The sequence below is a fragment of the Amblyomma mixtum genome, chromosome 2 (assembly GCF_055824585.1).
Source record: "Amblyomma mixtum isolate Tamu chromosome 2, ASM5582458v1, whole genome shotgun sequence".
NCBI classification, from domain to species: Eukaryota; Metazoa; Arthropoda; class Arachnida; order Ixodida; family Ixodidae; genus Amblyomma; species Amblyomma mixtum.
Window position 1 is genome coordinate 117,234,494 of NC_143013.1, and position 16,603 is coordinate 117,251,096.

Below are 16,603 nucleotides of genomic sequence, written 5' to 3' on the forward strand. Positions count from 1 at the left end.
GATCCAAGCAGGTTTTGTTTGGTTTGGTTTATTGGGGTTTAACGTCCCAAATCGACTCAGGCTATGAGGGACGCCGTAGTGAAGGGCTCCGGAAATTTCTACCACCTGGGGTTCTTTAACGTGCACTGACATCGCACAGTACACGGGCCTCTAGAATTTCGCCTTCATCGAAATTCAGCCGCCGCGGCAGGGATCGAACCCGCGTCTTTCGGGCCAGCAGCCGAGTGCCCTAACCACTGAGCCACCGCGGCGGGGCCGATCCAAGCAGAGGGCAAAAAGAAAATATAACATTCGTGACAACAGTTTGTTACTTCGACAACTGGAAAATGAGTAATACATAATGCATATAAATTTTTCGCGTGCACACAGGCACCAGTTATCACAAGAAAATAAAGAATACAGGGCAAGTAAAGAAAGCAATACCAAATGGAAAAGCAAAAATTACTTTAAATATTCCCTTATTTCCATTTCAAAGTTGTCATATAGTAACATATTTTCTGATACTTTGTTCCAATCTCAAATGGTTCGGGGGGAATAGGATGGTTTAAGTGTGCATGTTCATGCAAAGCAGGGAGAATTGGAGTCGTTGCGATGGTGCGAGTGTTACGAGTGTTAAGGGTCTCAAATCTTTCTAGGTGGTCTGCAGGTGAAATACCAAATTTTTGCTGGACTAAGTGAGTACATAAATGACAAACGTGGCACTTTTCTTCTTATATGTAGAGGCCTGCTATTGTTCTGATATTTTAGTGGCTTCTTATGGCAGATGTCTTTAAGCAGTATTGGGTGAATCAACTACTGTCATGGTAATGTGATACCTTGACGACCTGTTAGTACATTATCGCACTTGACATGGCCAGCTAGGGGACCGCTCGTTTGGTTTTTGGCGTGCTCTTCTCTGAATCTGACTCATAACTGACGACAAAGTGTCCTAGATAAACATTCTTACATCAGAAACAGGTGCTTGTGTGAGGACTCTATATGATTGTAACGACTCTATACTCCACCATCCCACAAGAAAGTTCTGAGTTTTTTATTGATTTTATGAGCTATGAGGGAAACCGCAGCGGAGGGCTGCGAATAATTTCGACCATGATGGGTTCTCTAACGTGCACTGACATCGCACAGTACGCGGGCCTCCAGCATTTCGCCTCCATGGAAAGGCGAACGCCGGAACCGAGATCGAACCCGCGCCTTTCTGGTCAGTAGCCGACCGTCATAACCATCGAGCCACCGCGGCGGCTTTCCTGCCTTCTGAGTCAGCTCACAAAATTGAGCCGACGCGGTGGCTCAGAGGACATGGCGTTTTTCTCAAGCCACGAACCAACAAGCTAAATTTAGCACTCTCCTCTCTCGGCATCATTAAATGCGCGCTCATTAACTGATCATTCCGTGTCTTTTACGTACGGGCGAATAAAATAGCATGCCTCGGTACTGGGACGGTGTCACTCTACGGGCTCGACTAGCACTGCGTCGTATTAAGGCGAAAACCTTTAACGTCTCATTGTTGTCGACAGAAGGTTGTCCGCAGAGGTGTCACGCTTTTTCTAGTCAGACAAGAAAAAAACAGTTTATGCGCGATGGGATTCGAACCACCATCCTTCCGTCCCGCAGCCGAGTATGCTAATGGCTACGCTACTTCCTGCCAACGCTTATGTAGTTCTCCTAGTCTAGGACGCTGGAGAGTGTTTCCAGAAAGGCGCCGAATCAGACGGATGCCTACCAAAAGCCTTACAGTGTCTGCAGTATTTAAGATTCACAGACAATTGTGTACTTAATTAACATCTTAACCACACATCTGTGGCCCAAGCAGCAACACCGCGCTAAAGGCTTTCGCCTCACCTCACAACAAAATTCCCCCCTTTAATTTTTTCTTCGCTGCCCTGCCTGATGATGCGGAACCTGTTTGAGCGAGAACGGCGACTGATCGCAGCATGCCTATAGTAATGTGCACGCTGAAGTAATGCCAGGCGGATGTTGCACAGCCCACTGCGCTGCGCAACGCACAACCGACAGCCGGCACTCGTACAGACCGCGTCGCAGCTGCCGCGAAAGCGCCGCACTGCACGGCAAACGACGCGAGCTCCGCAGAGCCAATTCTGCGGGGAGAAGGCGGACCTGTACCATATGGTATGGGCCTGCCAACGAAATCAGGCGGTCACTGTTAATAACCAGCCAACGCAGGAGGGGTGGAAGGCAGCTCTGACCAGCTCGGACGAAACGAGTCAAAAAGAACTCATCGAAAGAGCGCGGACAGCAGCCTACGCCAATGGGGTCGGGACTGAGAGCTCCAACCGCCGCTACAACCTCCTAAACTATTTCATTAAAATATTTTCACCACTACTGCAGAGCCAAGTGCCATGCGCTTCTCTGCCCACTTGCCGGGCAAGAAGAGCCATCCGCTCGCATCGAGGCATCCAAGGGGTCGCCATGCACAGCGCATTTGGTAGTGGCGATGGTGGTGGTTGCGAGAAAAAATTGACGACGATTACGTTACTTCCTCATGCGAAATTTGAGCGCAGCTCATCAGCTGTTCCAGCTTTTCGATAGAGCGAGGCAAAGAATGGCAAAAGCACTGCTGTTTACAACAAAGTTCCATGTGCAGCACTTTACTACGCTTCTGCATTGTACTACGCACTGTACTATGCAATCCTATATTATACCGCACTATAGTAACTACACGACACGATGACTTATTCATCATATTGCAAGAAAGGCAAGCCACAGCACGTTCCTCAAAGTTCGGCTCTCAGGGCAAACGAAACGACAATAATAATGAAAGAACTGTCCTTCAGGAAGTTGCGAGTCCAGCGAAGCCTTGGCTCGTCTTTGCCGCGTGGAATAGCGGGCTTTTCCGTTACCTCCACGCGTTCGCGACGGAGCTGATGGATGAGGCAGTCACGTCATCAAAGCGCTGGGCGCCGACAGCGTGTCGTTCTCAAAAACGAAAAGTGCCACGCACAGAATGCGCAGTATGCACGCGGTCTGCGACGTGATTCCTTTTCTTGGCCCCATTGCAGTGGAAAATTAATCGTCGCAAGTCGCACATCGAAAGTTGTGGAAGAAACTTTAGTAACTGCGTTTTCGTAGCATTAAGTAGAACGGGCAGAATATACAACCTCCTCTGCGGCACCTAATATATTATTCTGATAACGTTGGATTAATTAATTTAAAGCTCATGAAACAAGAAGCGTCTCATTTAGCTTCCTTTGGCCTTCGCAGAAAGCATTCAGTGTATGTGTCTTGATCGTGGGAGCGCCCGTCTCTCATACCACACTCTGCGAGATGTGTTGTGTTGTGTCGTGGTGTTTAGTGGCGCATAAGCATTTAAGGCTATCATGCGCCAAACTCAAGGTATCAACAAATTTTTTCCTGCGGAATTTTATAAAAATGTGAGTATGCAAGGTTCTTTTCTGAAGAAGTTAGCGCAAAAAGGAACAAGGGACAGAAGAAAAGGACTTATGTGAATGTCTTATGTGCCCTTTCTTTCTGTCCCTTGTCCGTTTTTTGCTCTAACTTCTTCAGAAAATGCATCACCAACTAGCCCGGCAGCTTGCTCTCCTGAAATGCGAGATTAGTTTCGCAATTAAAATAACGACACGGCACGGAAGTTAGAGTATATAAAGCTCAATTTTGTATTTCAGCGTTGTTAATACCAAACGATGACAACGGAAATGCTGCACAAAGATCTTTTTCCTTTTTTCATTCCATCAGAAAAGTGAGGATTCCTAACGCCTCATAAGTACGCTTCGGCTACAGAGTTAACACACTCATTAAAAATATTGCTTTCTTTTTCGTCGCAGAGACAGGTTTACAAGTTTTGAGTAACGGAACAATTTCGTGAAGCCATTTGTAGATACAGTAAGACTCGGTTTAGCGAAGTGAAGAGCAGCCACGAATTATTTCGCTGAATCGACAAATTGCTAAAATCGAAGAAGACATTTTTCCGCCCTTTCAAATCTAAAGTTGCAACGTATAGCGGCCACCAAAAATTTCGCGGCATCGCATTTGCCGACAGCCCACGCCTGCGCGTGTGAAAAGTCCGTAAAAGCTGCCCAAATCGCTTTCGTGCGAGAGCGCCATCTTGTAAAACGGACTGGAAGTCAAGGCGTGAAGCGCGCCAATTGCTGAGTCTTTTGTTCCATGCAGCGGCGCAGCTTGGAGCCCCAGCAAAAAAAAAAAAAAAAAAAAAAAAACAGGGCCGTGAATTGGGCGATTATATGTTACGGCTGGAACGCTTCCAACAAGCTGCGAGGCAGCGTGGGAAAAATAAGTGGGAAACTGTTTTTTTACTCATTTATTGTAGGAAAACCTGCGTTGAATAGGGTTTAGTGGCCGTTTGCTTCGTTATTTCGGGTTACTGAGAACATTGAACCCTATGCACACTTGCCGGGGAATCAAAATTTGTTCGTTAGATCGGGAACTTGGTAAGGTTGGGTTTTTTTGCATCGAGTTTTAGCTGTAAAGTTGCGCATAAGCATCCAATTCGTCGTTTTTGGCACCTAGAATTTTGTCATCAGTATAGTCGTGGTTCAATGCCCAGCACTTGTTCCTTTCTTCTGGTGAACATTGAACAACGTCACAAAAATAACATTGGTTATCAGGAAATGAAAGGCGCGGTAAATGTCTCAATTCTCGGTGGACACCTCAACCGCGCCTTGAGGGAAGTGGTGCAGCTGGGAGTGAAAGAAGGGAGAAAGACGCGCCGTATAGTGATGGGGCTCCGGGATAATTTCAACCACCGGGGGTTTTTTTAGCGTGCACTGACATCGAATAGCACACTGGAGTGTTTTTGCGTTTCGACTCCATCGAAATACTGTCGCCGTGGTCGGTAATTATTACACTCCGGGACCTTGTACAAAGCAGCCGCGAACACTATATTACCACTCCGCCACAGAAATTTTCTTTTATTTTTTGCATTAGGCACAAACATAACAACATAATTTTAGAATCATAAAAGTGAACCGGTTTGTTCCCGGGTAAGTTTATATCTCTAAAAAACGGTTGAGATTAGTTACTCTCACAAGTGTAAGTGTTGGAAAGGAGAGATTTGTTGAATGGGATGGGAAAAACTTTGCTTGTATTCTCATTATAATTATTCCGGCTACAGGGAACCACAGAAATGGGTACGGATTAGAGGTGCGACGGGAAGGTGCAGAAACGACGTTAGTGCAATGTGTCAATGTGCCATTATTTAATATGCTCGCTGGGTTTAGCCCAGGATATTCCACGATATTCCTCCTCACTCTAACGCACCGCAATCTGTGCGCCACGCAGCGACCACGCAGCCATCACGCACCGACGTTAAGCCATGTGAGAAAAAGTCCTCGCTGTTCAAACCGTGGGCGGCGCGACGTTCTCAGCTCCTTGCAATAAATGCCCGAGCAACAAATGCGCTGGCTCCGTGCTAAGAATCCTGAGCCTGAGCCGATTCTGTAAACAGCTGCGCACTTAACTTGAGCCTGTCCCTGATGATTGAGGGGAGAATCTTCACTCTACCGGCTCCAACATCTTTGAACATGGATAGATAGATATGTTTATTTGAGTGTGCCTCAACAGCCAAGTGGCCTAAACGAGCGCACACTAGGTCAGATACATCACAATGACCACTTAAAAACACTTAAAAGCAGGCATGAAACAACAGTTAGGCAAATATGTCCATGTCAATAAACATGTCGGGTAACTCCCAATAAAATGTCATAGGATTTAGACTGTTTTCTCGCGACTTGATGCTTTATAAGGATAGCTGGGCGTAGAAATTTATGACGGTTCAACGGTGTTTTTGTTGACATTAAGTAGAGTCCAGAGGGGCTTGGTCATCATGGCCTGCAGAGCCTGTCTCAAGTATGAGAAAGAGGGGGATGGCACATCTATTCGTGTCGCAATTGTTCACCCCGGAGGCAGGTGGAAGTCATTGGAGAGTTTTCTTGAGAACATTTTTTTTTTCTTTCCGTACCTTTGTGCAGTGTCTTTTCACGTCTCCGTCTGGAGACGTCTGACTTTTCGGAGCAGCGCACTAACCGCGTTCAGTGCCCAACTGACCAATGGCTCGCGCACTTCGCAGGTCCACCGTCGAGGGCCGCCTTCGTCGCTGAGTGCGCTCTGCCGGGCCATGCCCCACTCGGACCGGCGGTCGCAGTCGCTGACGCCACAGATGGCGGCGTGCGCCGTTGACCGCAAGGCTGGCTCCGGGGCCGCCGCGGAAGGAGGCGATGACAGCGCCACACCACGGAGTCCCGAATCCATCGCCGCGGGAGACGACGAGACCTTCTGGGTGCGCGGCCTGAAGCTGCCGCGGGAGTTCACCCGCTCCCTGGTCGAGTCCGCGATGGACTATGAGCCGCGAGACGACGACGTCTTCGTCGTGTCCTACTCCAAGTGCGGCGCTGCGTTCGTCCAGCACATTGTGCACCTCATCTTCAACAAGGTGCGGATGAGATCGCCGTCCACGCATGCTGTGTAACACTCGACGTTGTAAACACACAATGGCAGCCCTGATGGCGACGTGACTACTAAAAAAATGTCTGCTCTTGAAGCACAGTTCAAATTTTTGAGTGACATTCGAAGCGGCCATATTTGACTGCTTGCGATTATGCCAGCAAGGAGAAATCGGTCAGCAAACACAGAAAGCATGGTAGTCGATGTTGATGCACTTTATACTAACAGCACTGAACACATTTTTCCTCCACCGACGAAGGCGAGAAGGGAAGAAAGGGAGATTACCGAGGCCGGTACCGTCCCATTCTTGCCTTCTCGTACTTGTTCCTAAAGGAAGGCTGTGTGTTTAGCGCTCTTACTGCAGTTTCGGGAAATTGTTCTGCAGGTCCTCCGCTGCCTGTTCTTTTTGTGTCTCCTTCGTTGATTTTTTTTCTCCTTTTATATTAATGCGTCGTCGAGAGTAAAACGTTAGCAGAAAATTTATACGCGAGCTCCTTGGCTCATTGGGATCGTGATGATCCGTAATAGCGACAATCGTTCTTGGTGCTAAACCCATGGGTGACAAGGCCATCACGCAAGCATTCTGGTCATAGCGCTGGAATGTACGAAGCTCGCTCTCAACGGACAGACAATGCGATTCGGTCTAGGATCGCGCGGTCGGGATAGTTTTAAGGCTAAAGCCTTTAATGCCGCATTGTTGTCGACAGAAGGTTGTCAGCAGAGGTGTCACGCTTTTCGGTTGGTCGAAATGGTTATGACATCAGAGTGCGCGGATTCGAAGTAATGAGGTCACCCACAGATGCCTGACGCCCCCTTTTGGAGTACACGACAACTAATCAAATAGTTGTCGTCCGCTCCGACAGGGGGGGCGGGGGCAGGGGGGGGGGGCAAGGTGTCCGTGGGTGACCACATTGCATACCTCATTACTGCGAACAGAGCCATGGATACAACCGAATTCATCGAAGCAGAGAGAGAGTCGTGCTAAAGAAGCAGTCAAACTGTGTGTGGTTGTAATGTGTAGTCAAGTAAAGCGCTAGTACAGCACAAACAGTCTCGCAGTCAGTGCCAAACAGTGCGCCAGGAAAGGCCTTGCAGCACTTTAGAGAGCCAAAGTGCCCCCTGAATTTTTGTCCTTGACTGCACATCGAGCATCTATGCAGTTTGTGGACTACAGTCGCGCTGTCCTGTCTTGCATTGTAGGCTGCCAAGCACAAAAATGCATTCCTAACTTTTGTGCGTTGTTTATGAGTCAAGATGCAAGCAAAAGTCCACGTGATACGGCATGCTTACCCAGTGGCAGATGCTGTGTAATGTCACACCGTATGCATTTTTCTTGCAAGCTTTCCTGTTTTGCATATTGGTTTCTTCGTTGATTCTGATATGTATCCAAGCATTGCGGCAAATCCATGAGGGGTAGTAATGCAATCGGCCAGCTCACAAAGAGGAGTACATAAATGAACTGATTTCTAGATGTCAGCGGCTGGGACCAGGGTTATGGCAGCACGGTCGGCAAGGCCATTCCGGTCTCGGGCATTATGCGCTAAGGAAACATCGTTGAAAGGAATTCGTCTGGACGCGAACGTTGTACACAGGACAGCTAGTGCAAGAAGACTGCGATGTACACCCGGCCAAATCTTTAACTGGCTTGGGTGTTGCATCGCTAAATGTACCTCGTAAAAGGTTCTTTTCGGCTACACCGCTAGCATATTCATGCTGTAATTTGACGCGTGAGATGGCATTTCGTGGCTACTTTTTGTTCGTATAATGTTTGAGTGGAGTACTTGCGTGTTTAGATCAAAGTTATCAGAAATATTCATTGTCTGCCACTACGAAGAGCCGAGGCAAGCGGAATACGCAGCAATGGTTCTGGTGGAGCATTTGCGCTTACTATGGGTAAACGACTTGTCCGCCATGAAAGAAGTGGTAGTTTGCCCAGAGGAGGAGGCCATATGGACCAGAACCAATGCTGCGTATGCCGCTTGTTTCGGCTCTTCTTAGATGCGGCCGATGAATATTTCTGATAACTTTGATCTAAACACGCAAGTACTCCACTCAAACATTAAATAAACAAAAAGGAACCACGAAGTGCCATCACACGCTTTAAATTACAGCATGAATATGGCAGCGTTGTAGCCGAAAAGAACCTTATGCAACACGCGAGCCAGTTTAAGATTTGGCCGGGTGTACTGGCGCGATGTGCTGAATCACGGAAATAAATGAAAGAAAGAAGAGGAGGAGACACTTAAAGCTCCACCTGAAGGGCATAAAGCCATAGCGTAATGGGTTAACTGCCATATATGTAGAAGGTCATCCTCTACTTTACATTCATCGGTCTCTGGAAGTAATCATACCACTCCCGATGGAGTGGTGCCGCGGTTAAGCGATGCGCCACTGCCCTGCGATGACAGGTGCTGCCACTGGTGGACTTTATGTGGACCAGGTTGCTCTTCCCGAGCGACCAGTCTTGAACTGCCAATTGTCGCAGTGGGCAGTTTGCTTACTATCCTATGGGCAGTTCGTGATGACTCTGCAAGGTCACGTGACGTGGGTGGCCCGTCTTCCTCCTAGCTTACTCTCTGGGCACCACCTGCCAGAGTCATGCTCCTGATTTTTCGCTCACAACGTCGGCAACGCCGACGCCGGGTTTTCTGGGTAACGGGGCCTTTAACGATGTGGCGTTAATAATTCATATACGTGATCACAGAATCCTTCTTCTTCACGTAAGCATGTGAAGAACCACCAGAGTCAACTAAGTTCGATTTCATGGCAGTTGTGGCGGACATGACTGTGTCGCATATGTCGTTTTCTGAGTAGAGAAGCAAGAAATTTTGAAAGTTCAGAAAAAAAAAACGCTTTATTCCTGCTTTTTTTTTTCTTCCGAAAAGTACAAAATTTTGGAAGTAGACGAGAACGTATTTCATTAAGCACATTTATTTTGTAACTCAGGAATAAGTTTGAGAACACGAGCCAATGCGCAACACACATAGCTCTAAGTCAAACATAACAGTGTGGCATGCAGCGATAGAAACAGGACAGACTTCTAACGCAGTTTGTTGACATTCGAGCTGATACGAAACAGACCTCGAAACAAACTTTGTTTATGGAGCAATGTCTCTCTTATGCTTTCTCTGTCCTCTCCACATTGCTGGCGCGCCGGATGCTAGATGCAGGCCCGGAATAGAAAGAGCAATGCACTGCAACTTCTTTTTTTGTTTACCTTGATACGAACGTGAGCAGGCTCTTCTATCGCCGCGTGTAAGGAAAGAGACGAAAGTGACAAGAATCATGAAGGATGTGGAGCTGAACTTAACGTAGAGGAAGTGGTGGAAAATCAGATGGAAGGGTGAGCCCAAGTAAGTTCGCACGTATAGAATGGGCACATTGTGCGCTGACGCATGCAGCGGTTGCCCACGGGCTTTCGAAGATCTCATTGCGTACCAGCACGTTAAATTTGGTCAATTAAGACAATAGCCGCTCTCCAGGATCGTTCATGCGGCAATCTATTGCTGCCTGGAATCATTCAGTGGGGCTCTAGAAAGAGGCCGTTCGCTCTGCCGTTGGACATCATCATCAAACAGACCGGATAACAACGATGGTGTGCAGTCTGTCATCTCCATCTTTGTTGGTACATTTGATAATGCGAAAGCATGTGATGACTCATCGACATGAAAACCTCGTGTTTGCCAAAAAATGGCGGCGTTAAAAACAGCGATTGGTAGAAACGATGTGACATCATCAAAGGTGGGAAAATACGGAGCGTTAACTAGTAACAGTCAGTACTAGTACTTACAACTGCACCAACTACAAAGAAATAGTATAGAATTAGAATGGATTAAAAGTGAGATATAATTGAATGAAATTGGAATAGAATTGGATCAGAGTTGCAGTGCTCGCACGTAAGTTCCTTAAGGGCTCCGGTAATTTTTGTCATGCTTCCTTTTCCTTTTTTAATACTCAGTAAGCATCTCTCCATCATTGTTTTGATTAATTTTACTCTACCTTCATTTCTTTTCCCGTCCTTGCTTATGAAATCAAGTCTATCGGTGGTGATGCACTTCTCGTGTTCGTACATGCTACTTTCAAGAGGCGCAACAACGATCAACAATTTCCTCGCGCTGCATTTAACCCTGTTGCGCCGATGTTTAGTTGCGGCATGGCGTAGTCATTCTGGTCATTCACGCCCGCGACCACATCGGGTTCTGCAGGGTCATCCGACGGGCGACTACGTCAAGTGGTCCAAGGCTACTCCGCACCTGGAGTTGGTGGGCGCCGAAGCCGTGCGCCGCATGCCGCGACCCAACGCCATCAAGTCACACCTGCCTGTCCAGCTGATGCCCTGGTCCGAGCGAGCAAAGTACATCTACGTAGCGCGAAACCCGAAGGACTGCTTCGTCTCCATCTTCCTTAACCGGCAGCTCTTCCTCAAACAGAAGTCCATGGACGCCGCGTTCCAGGTACGGGCCGACGCACATTGCCACGTCGCTTTCATCCAACACGCTTCCAAACGCGTTTCCAGACATTTTAGCCTAGTGCAAAGCAGTGACAGTTACGAACAGCTGCGCTACAATGCAGAGATGTCTGTGCACAAAGCGTTTATCTGCACTTGGATGGGCTTGTCTACCCACCTCCAGGAGATTGGACTTGTTCCCTAACTTTAGAGCTTTACCACATTCTCATTTGTAGCACTCTCACCCGAATTCAGCGACTGCATCATTTTATTCTTATTATTTTTTGTACTGAATTACCAATACAATTCTATATCGGCAAAAGCCCGTTGTCTGTGTTTCCATGTGAAGCCTTCAGCTCCTGGGCGCCCTTCCGGTCCGATAGGTGGAGCATCCGCCAAAAATGCATCGCCAACTTGTTCCACCTACCACTTGTCCACCTAAACCTACCTCCAGAAGGCCACTAACCAACATCCACTAACCAACATCCACCCCCAAAAAAGCCTTCACCCAACAAAATGCCACGGCGAAAGCATACTCAAAAACGCGATAGGAAGGCAATCAATGCAAAAAGGGAAATGTAGCTGTAACCAATACTGCTAACACAGATTTGTCACAAAGCACATCTTACGATCGCCTGTGCATTTCTTACTTTACTATTTCCTGCACCCTTCTTTTTCCTCACGCCTTTCTCTCCCAACTCTCCAACACAGAATACTCAACGCAAACTATATACTCTTTCATTGAAGAGCTTCTCTCACTACCTTTCCTCTCGAGTAGCCTCATCAGTTGCCTTCTTGTTCTGCGCTTTCTTTTTGCGGTATTTTCTTCCGCCAGCCGCCCCACACCGAGGCCAGGATCATCTTCGCATGAAGTGGAAAGGGCCTAGCTGTCGCACAAAGTTGTACTTTGAGCAAGCTTTCTGGACGGGAAGAGCATATTCATTCATTCATTCATTCATTCATTCATTCATTCATTCATTCATTCATTTATTTATTCATTCAAACATTTATTTATATGTTTGTAGTACCACCGCAGCACGAAGACACTTTTCTGTATAAAGAAAAATTCCCTAAAACTCGCGTTAGTCCTGTTTCCTCGTATGAACCAATGGCGCAGTTGTGAGTTTCAGAAGTTCGGAGTAGAATGCAAGTTGCGAGTCAGTGTGATTCTGTGTGTAACGACTGCAGCGCACATTGCCCTGCCGCTAGAGTAGTCAACCTTGTGACTGGCAGGAAGTTGAAACAGCCACAAAACTGGATGCCTATTTTGTGACTGAAACAGTCTGAAGGCGGCTTGCAGATATGAGAGATCTAGCTCTTGGCAGACATGCTAGTAAACCTGATGATGTGCGCGTGAGGCAACCAGACAGAGCAGCTGAGTTTGTGATGGCTAACGCGAGTCTTTGCTGTATTAAAGGGCAACTGCAGCACTTTTTTGAGAATTTCGTGGTATTCAAGGATTCAAATCTATATCTGCTGTAGGTAAAGCATGTCAAGTGTTTTTGAACTAGCATTTAAAACAGTGACTTAATCGACGACTGAATGTTGCGCTTCTCCTCAATGCACCAGAGGAGTGCAGAGAAATTCAGCATGACGTCACGGAAGGTTGATTTCAAATTACCGCTGTCGGTAGCCACACCCTGCCCTGACTCCTTAGACGCTACCAAACAACTCTCGGCAGGGTTTGCCTTCTGTGGCGTTGGTTTTTTTCCTTTCAAAGCAGGCGTTTGCGCGTTGAAATATACCGATACCTTCGATGACGTCATCATGCACCCCCCACTTGTCGTTGTGCACTGAGTTGAAGCTTGAAGGGCATCCTGATTTTAATCGGCGATTACTTCACTATTTCAAGTGCTAGCCCAAAAAGATTTCGCATGCTTTACCTGTAAGTTTCACTCATTCGACCCTCTTAAGCTCGTTGATTTCAAAAACCTGTGCAGTTTCCCTTCAAGCTCGCTGTTTTCTCATTCGTCACCTTCACACCCAGTGTCCTCCCCGCATTTCCCTCTCCTCCTAATCCACGACGCAGGAATTCGTGAGCGGCGACATGATCTGGGGCGACTACTTCGACCACGTGTGCGGCTGGTACGCGCGCCGGGACGAGCCCAACGTGCTCTTCCTCCTCTACGAGGACATCAAGCGGGCGCCGCACGAGGTGATCGAGAAGCTGGCCCAGTTCCTGGGCGACGAGTGGCTCGAGTCCGTGGCGCTGGACGAGAGTGCGCTCAACATGATCGTCCACCACAGCTCGTACGACTTCATGAAGGAGCACGCCACGCGCACCGTGCGACGCTTCCAGGAGGAGGACGACGAAAAGGAAGAAGACGACGACGACGTGCTTGTGGAGGTGCCCGCCATGCGCACGCGGACATTCGCACGCCGCGGGACGGTGGGCGACTGGCGTTCCACGCTCAACGCAACCCAGGAACGCCAATTGGAGCGCCTCCTCAGAGACCGCTCCAAGGACACGGGCCTCTGGAAACTCTGGCTCGACCTGGACGAAGAAGACGACAGCGACTTCTGATGGTCCCGCTGGACAGGCCATCCTGGTAAAGGCCATCGTCTGGAGAGTGAGGCGTCGCGACTATCCTTGAGGACACCTGCAAGGGCCGTGCACATATCCCTCTCGGAAGAACCGTGTAGTAGTTGCACTGAGCGCCCTCAAAAGTGTCGGTCGTGTTTTTCCGCGGTCTGGCCAGATAGCGCTTCCAGCATTCTTGTATTCCAGCGCTTCTCATTCGCGTAGGATTCTCGTCTCGATCAACATCTCAGTCCATGTCTGAAAGAAGCTGGATAGCGGCATCAAATATTTGCGCGTCTGACTTCGTAGTAATCCTAGATGTTGCCGCTGTCAAGCTGAGTAAGGGACTACCCTTCGTACCCCTTCATACAAGATCGTGAGAGCTTATGCCCTCGCTCTGGTTCTGAGCATCAAGTATGCAGTCTGTGAAACAAGAATTTGAAGCTCTCTTAGCCCTTACTCCGAGTCATGTTCTTACGAGTGAGTGCATCATGCACTGCCCGTACCCGGTCTGAGACTAAGAAAGCAAATGTGTTAGAGTGTCACTGACTTTAGCCAGTGCTTCCCCCATGTGAAGACGTGCCAAGACGTGCCGGCTGGCAGGCTGGCATTTCGTAGCGGGACTGTTCACTACGGTGCAACGTGAAGCTCAGTGCGGGGCTTCGAAGAACTGTACAGTCGAGTGAAGCAGAACTAGTATGCACGCCCTAGTTTGAAGTGCCATTTCGAATAAAACACAAGAAATGAAAAGAACACACATGTCATTCCTGACAGCGACTCGCTGTGACCAATTATTAGCGCTGTGTTCCTCCTCATCACCCACGCCATGTTCCGAGCTGTCATTTCAAACTACAAAATTATTGAGTTACTCGCAACTCTGCAAAATACTTGCTTTGTGTGGACAACCAGGCGTACCGTATATGTAGAAGGCTCTTGCAGCTACTGGTGCTTTTTCAATTATTGCGTCGCTAGATGACGACACTGAACCGAGCAATTTGTTGACAGTACAAAGCACCTAGGTAACATTATAGCGGTTTTAGCGAGAACATTGTCGGTCGCCGACAGTGCAGTATAGGTTACGGTCAATGAGTCGACTCATGCAAACTTGTCGCCTGTCTTTCAACGCCGGCCGTTCCCTTATGACACTATCCGTCGCACTGGCTTGTATACGGACCTTAGACATACAATCCGCGCCAAAAGTAAAAAGAGTAAGAGCTTCGGTTTCAAGTAATGCAGCGGGCATCATGTAGCATTCGTGCAAGTTTCAGAGGGGAAAGGGCAAGAGTTCTCGCCTTTAATACATTTTGACCGCTGGCGATACATAACGAGGCACACAGCGCGGCTCAGTATGAAAACCTTTGGGTTCTCGCCCAAAGGGTGTAAATATATACTTTGGGAGCCGCCTATGCAGTCCATTCCACCTCCGCGCAATTACACTAGTGTACTGCCTCCGGCATCAGCACAGATGGCTCGCCATAGGCCACAGCAAAGTAGCGCTGCAGAACGTCCATATGCACGACCAGTATTCACGTTGGCAAGGTAAGAGTTTTACAGCGGTCTTGCTCGTGCACCCCGTGCGACAACTAGTCCGCTTGCTGTAGCCTGAAAGGCTGAAGGGGTCCTGCTACCCGACCGTCATTCGTGAGAATTCGCCACGTCGAGACAGATGCCCAGCTTATACTTTACAAGGTTCACACGGTTGAAAGTTGAAGGTTTATTTCAGGCAGACGTGATACAAATGTATACAGGTCTGTCTAAGAGGCTGACAAAAAGGCACGGATGCCTGACGAATGTCAGCCTCTCAATACACACAGCACCTCAGCATACGGTGAAGGAAAAAAAGGAAAATGTGGACATGAAAACGGTTGCAGGCACTGAATTATAGGTGAAAAAAACGAAAAAGAAACGAAAAAAACATGCAGTGATACAAAACGTGATGCAAAGGTACGAAAATGGCACTCAAAAAAGCAAGAAATGTACGAAGTCAAGTCCTTTCTACTATGACATTAAGTAGGCATTCAACTTCACGCAAAGGTGCACGGACTAGGCGACACGAAGGTCCGGGCATATCCTCAACGGTGGTGTTCTGCTGTTCCTAAAGCTGGCAAAGTATCATGGCAACTGTTTGTGCGAGTTGGTTTCCCGTGACAGAGCTTGTAGGGCTTGAAACACAAGGACAGAATCAAGTGGGTAACGCTTATGCGATATGCTGATAACGCATGTGGTGTCCACTTCGTTCCGTCCTTGCACTTCAAGTGCTACAAGTTTCGGCACGGCTAAGTATTACCGCTCACTGGATGTCACAGCGGCCGTGTTTCGCTATGCGCGGAGCGCATCACCGGCATCACACAAATTTGCGTCTTCTCATCTGGACAACGTTGGTCCAAGGCGCCAGCCCGCAAAAAAACAAAAAAACTGGTGAGTTTCGCCCAGTTTGAAGAAAAGGAACCGCGATGTAAGGGATCGTTAGTGTACGCGGGGCCATCGGAACGCGGCTGGGAGTGCTCGAAGCGAAGCGTCTCCTTCCTTGGAACGCGGCCGCTCACGAACGCGCCGGGAACTACGGGTGTCCCCCGCCCCGCGGTACCGTTTCGCGCACCTGCTGGCGCGAAAGTGTATTTGTATTTGTTTTTCACTTTTATTGTGCAATGGAAAGGGCGTTTTGCCCTACGGAAGCTGGAGGGCTGACCATGCTCTCGGTAAACCAATCATGTGAGGAGTGTAACATGATTGGTTGCTACGAAATGTGGGTCGGGCCTTTAGGTCTTTAAAACCGGACCCCGGAGCCGGAAGCGGGGTTCTGGGCTAAGGTCAGGTGCTATGCATCTTCGGCTATGCCGAGTAGGGGCCTCCCCTAGTGTTAGCCAGATCCACTTTTTTGTTGTTTGTCCTTTTTGCCCTTTAATTTGTCTCGAGTGCCTAAACTTATATATGCAATGTAAATAGCTGTACATAAACTGTACATAAGTTTTCCCTTTTTCCCTGCATCTCTACTCCTCGAGAGACCGTCTCTGACGGGGCACCCCTGGTGCGAAGATCAAGCTTGTCTTGCGAGTTAAACCACCCGTCTCTGGCGGGGCACCTCTGGTGCAAGGAGAGTAGAAGAACCTGATCTTTACTGGCGCAGTCGACAGGATCCTGCGGCCATCGGAAGACGGCGCAGGAAGAAGACTGAACGCAGGGAGAAAGGCGACGGTCAG

The 16,603-nt window shown here is 48.4% G+C and overlaps 1 protein-coding gene across 2 annotated transcripts in view; it reads left to right on the forward strand.

Moving 5' to 3' along the window:
• LOC149360691 (sulfotransferase 1C2-like) overlaps nucleotides 1–14,100 on the forward strand; it is a 126,867-nt gene extending 112,767 nt beyond the window's left edge. For both annotated transcript variants that reach the window (XM_089572456.1, XM_089572457.1), the window contains exons 2-4: nucleotides 6,062–6,424; nucleotides 10,641–10,889; nucleotides 12,912–14,100. In XM_089572456.1, the coding sequence (XP_089428582.1) occupies nucleotides 6,110–6,424; nucleotides 10,641–10,889; nucleotides 12,912–13,406 (1,059 nt within the window). In that variant the 5' untranslated portion in view covers nucleotides 6,062–6,109 and the 3' untranslated portion in view covers nucleotides 13,407–14,100. The remainder of the gene's footprint in view (nucleotides 1–6,061; nucleotides 6,425–10,640; nucleotides 10,890–12,911) is intronic.
• The last annotated feature ends 2,503 nt before the right edge of the window (nucleotides 14,101–16,603 follow it).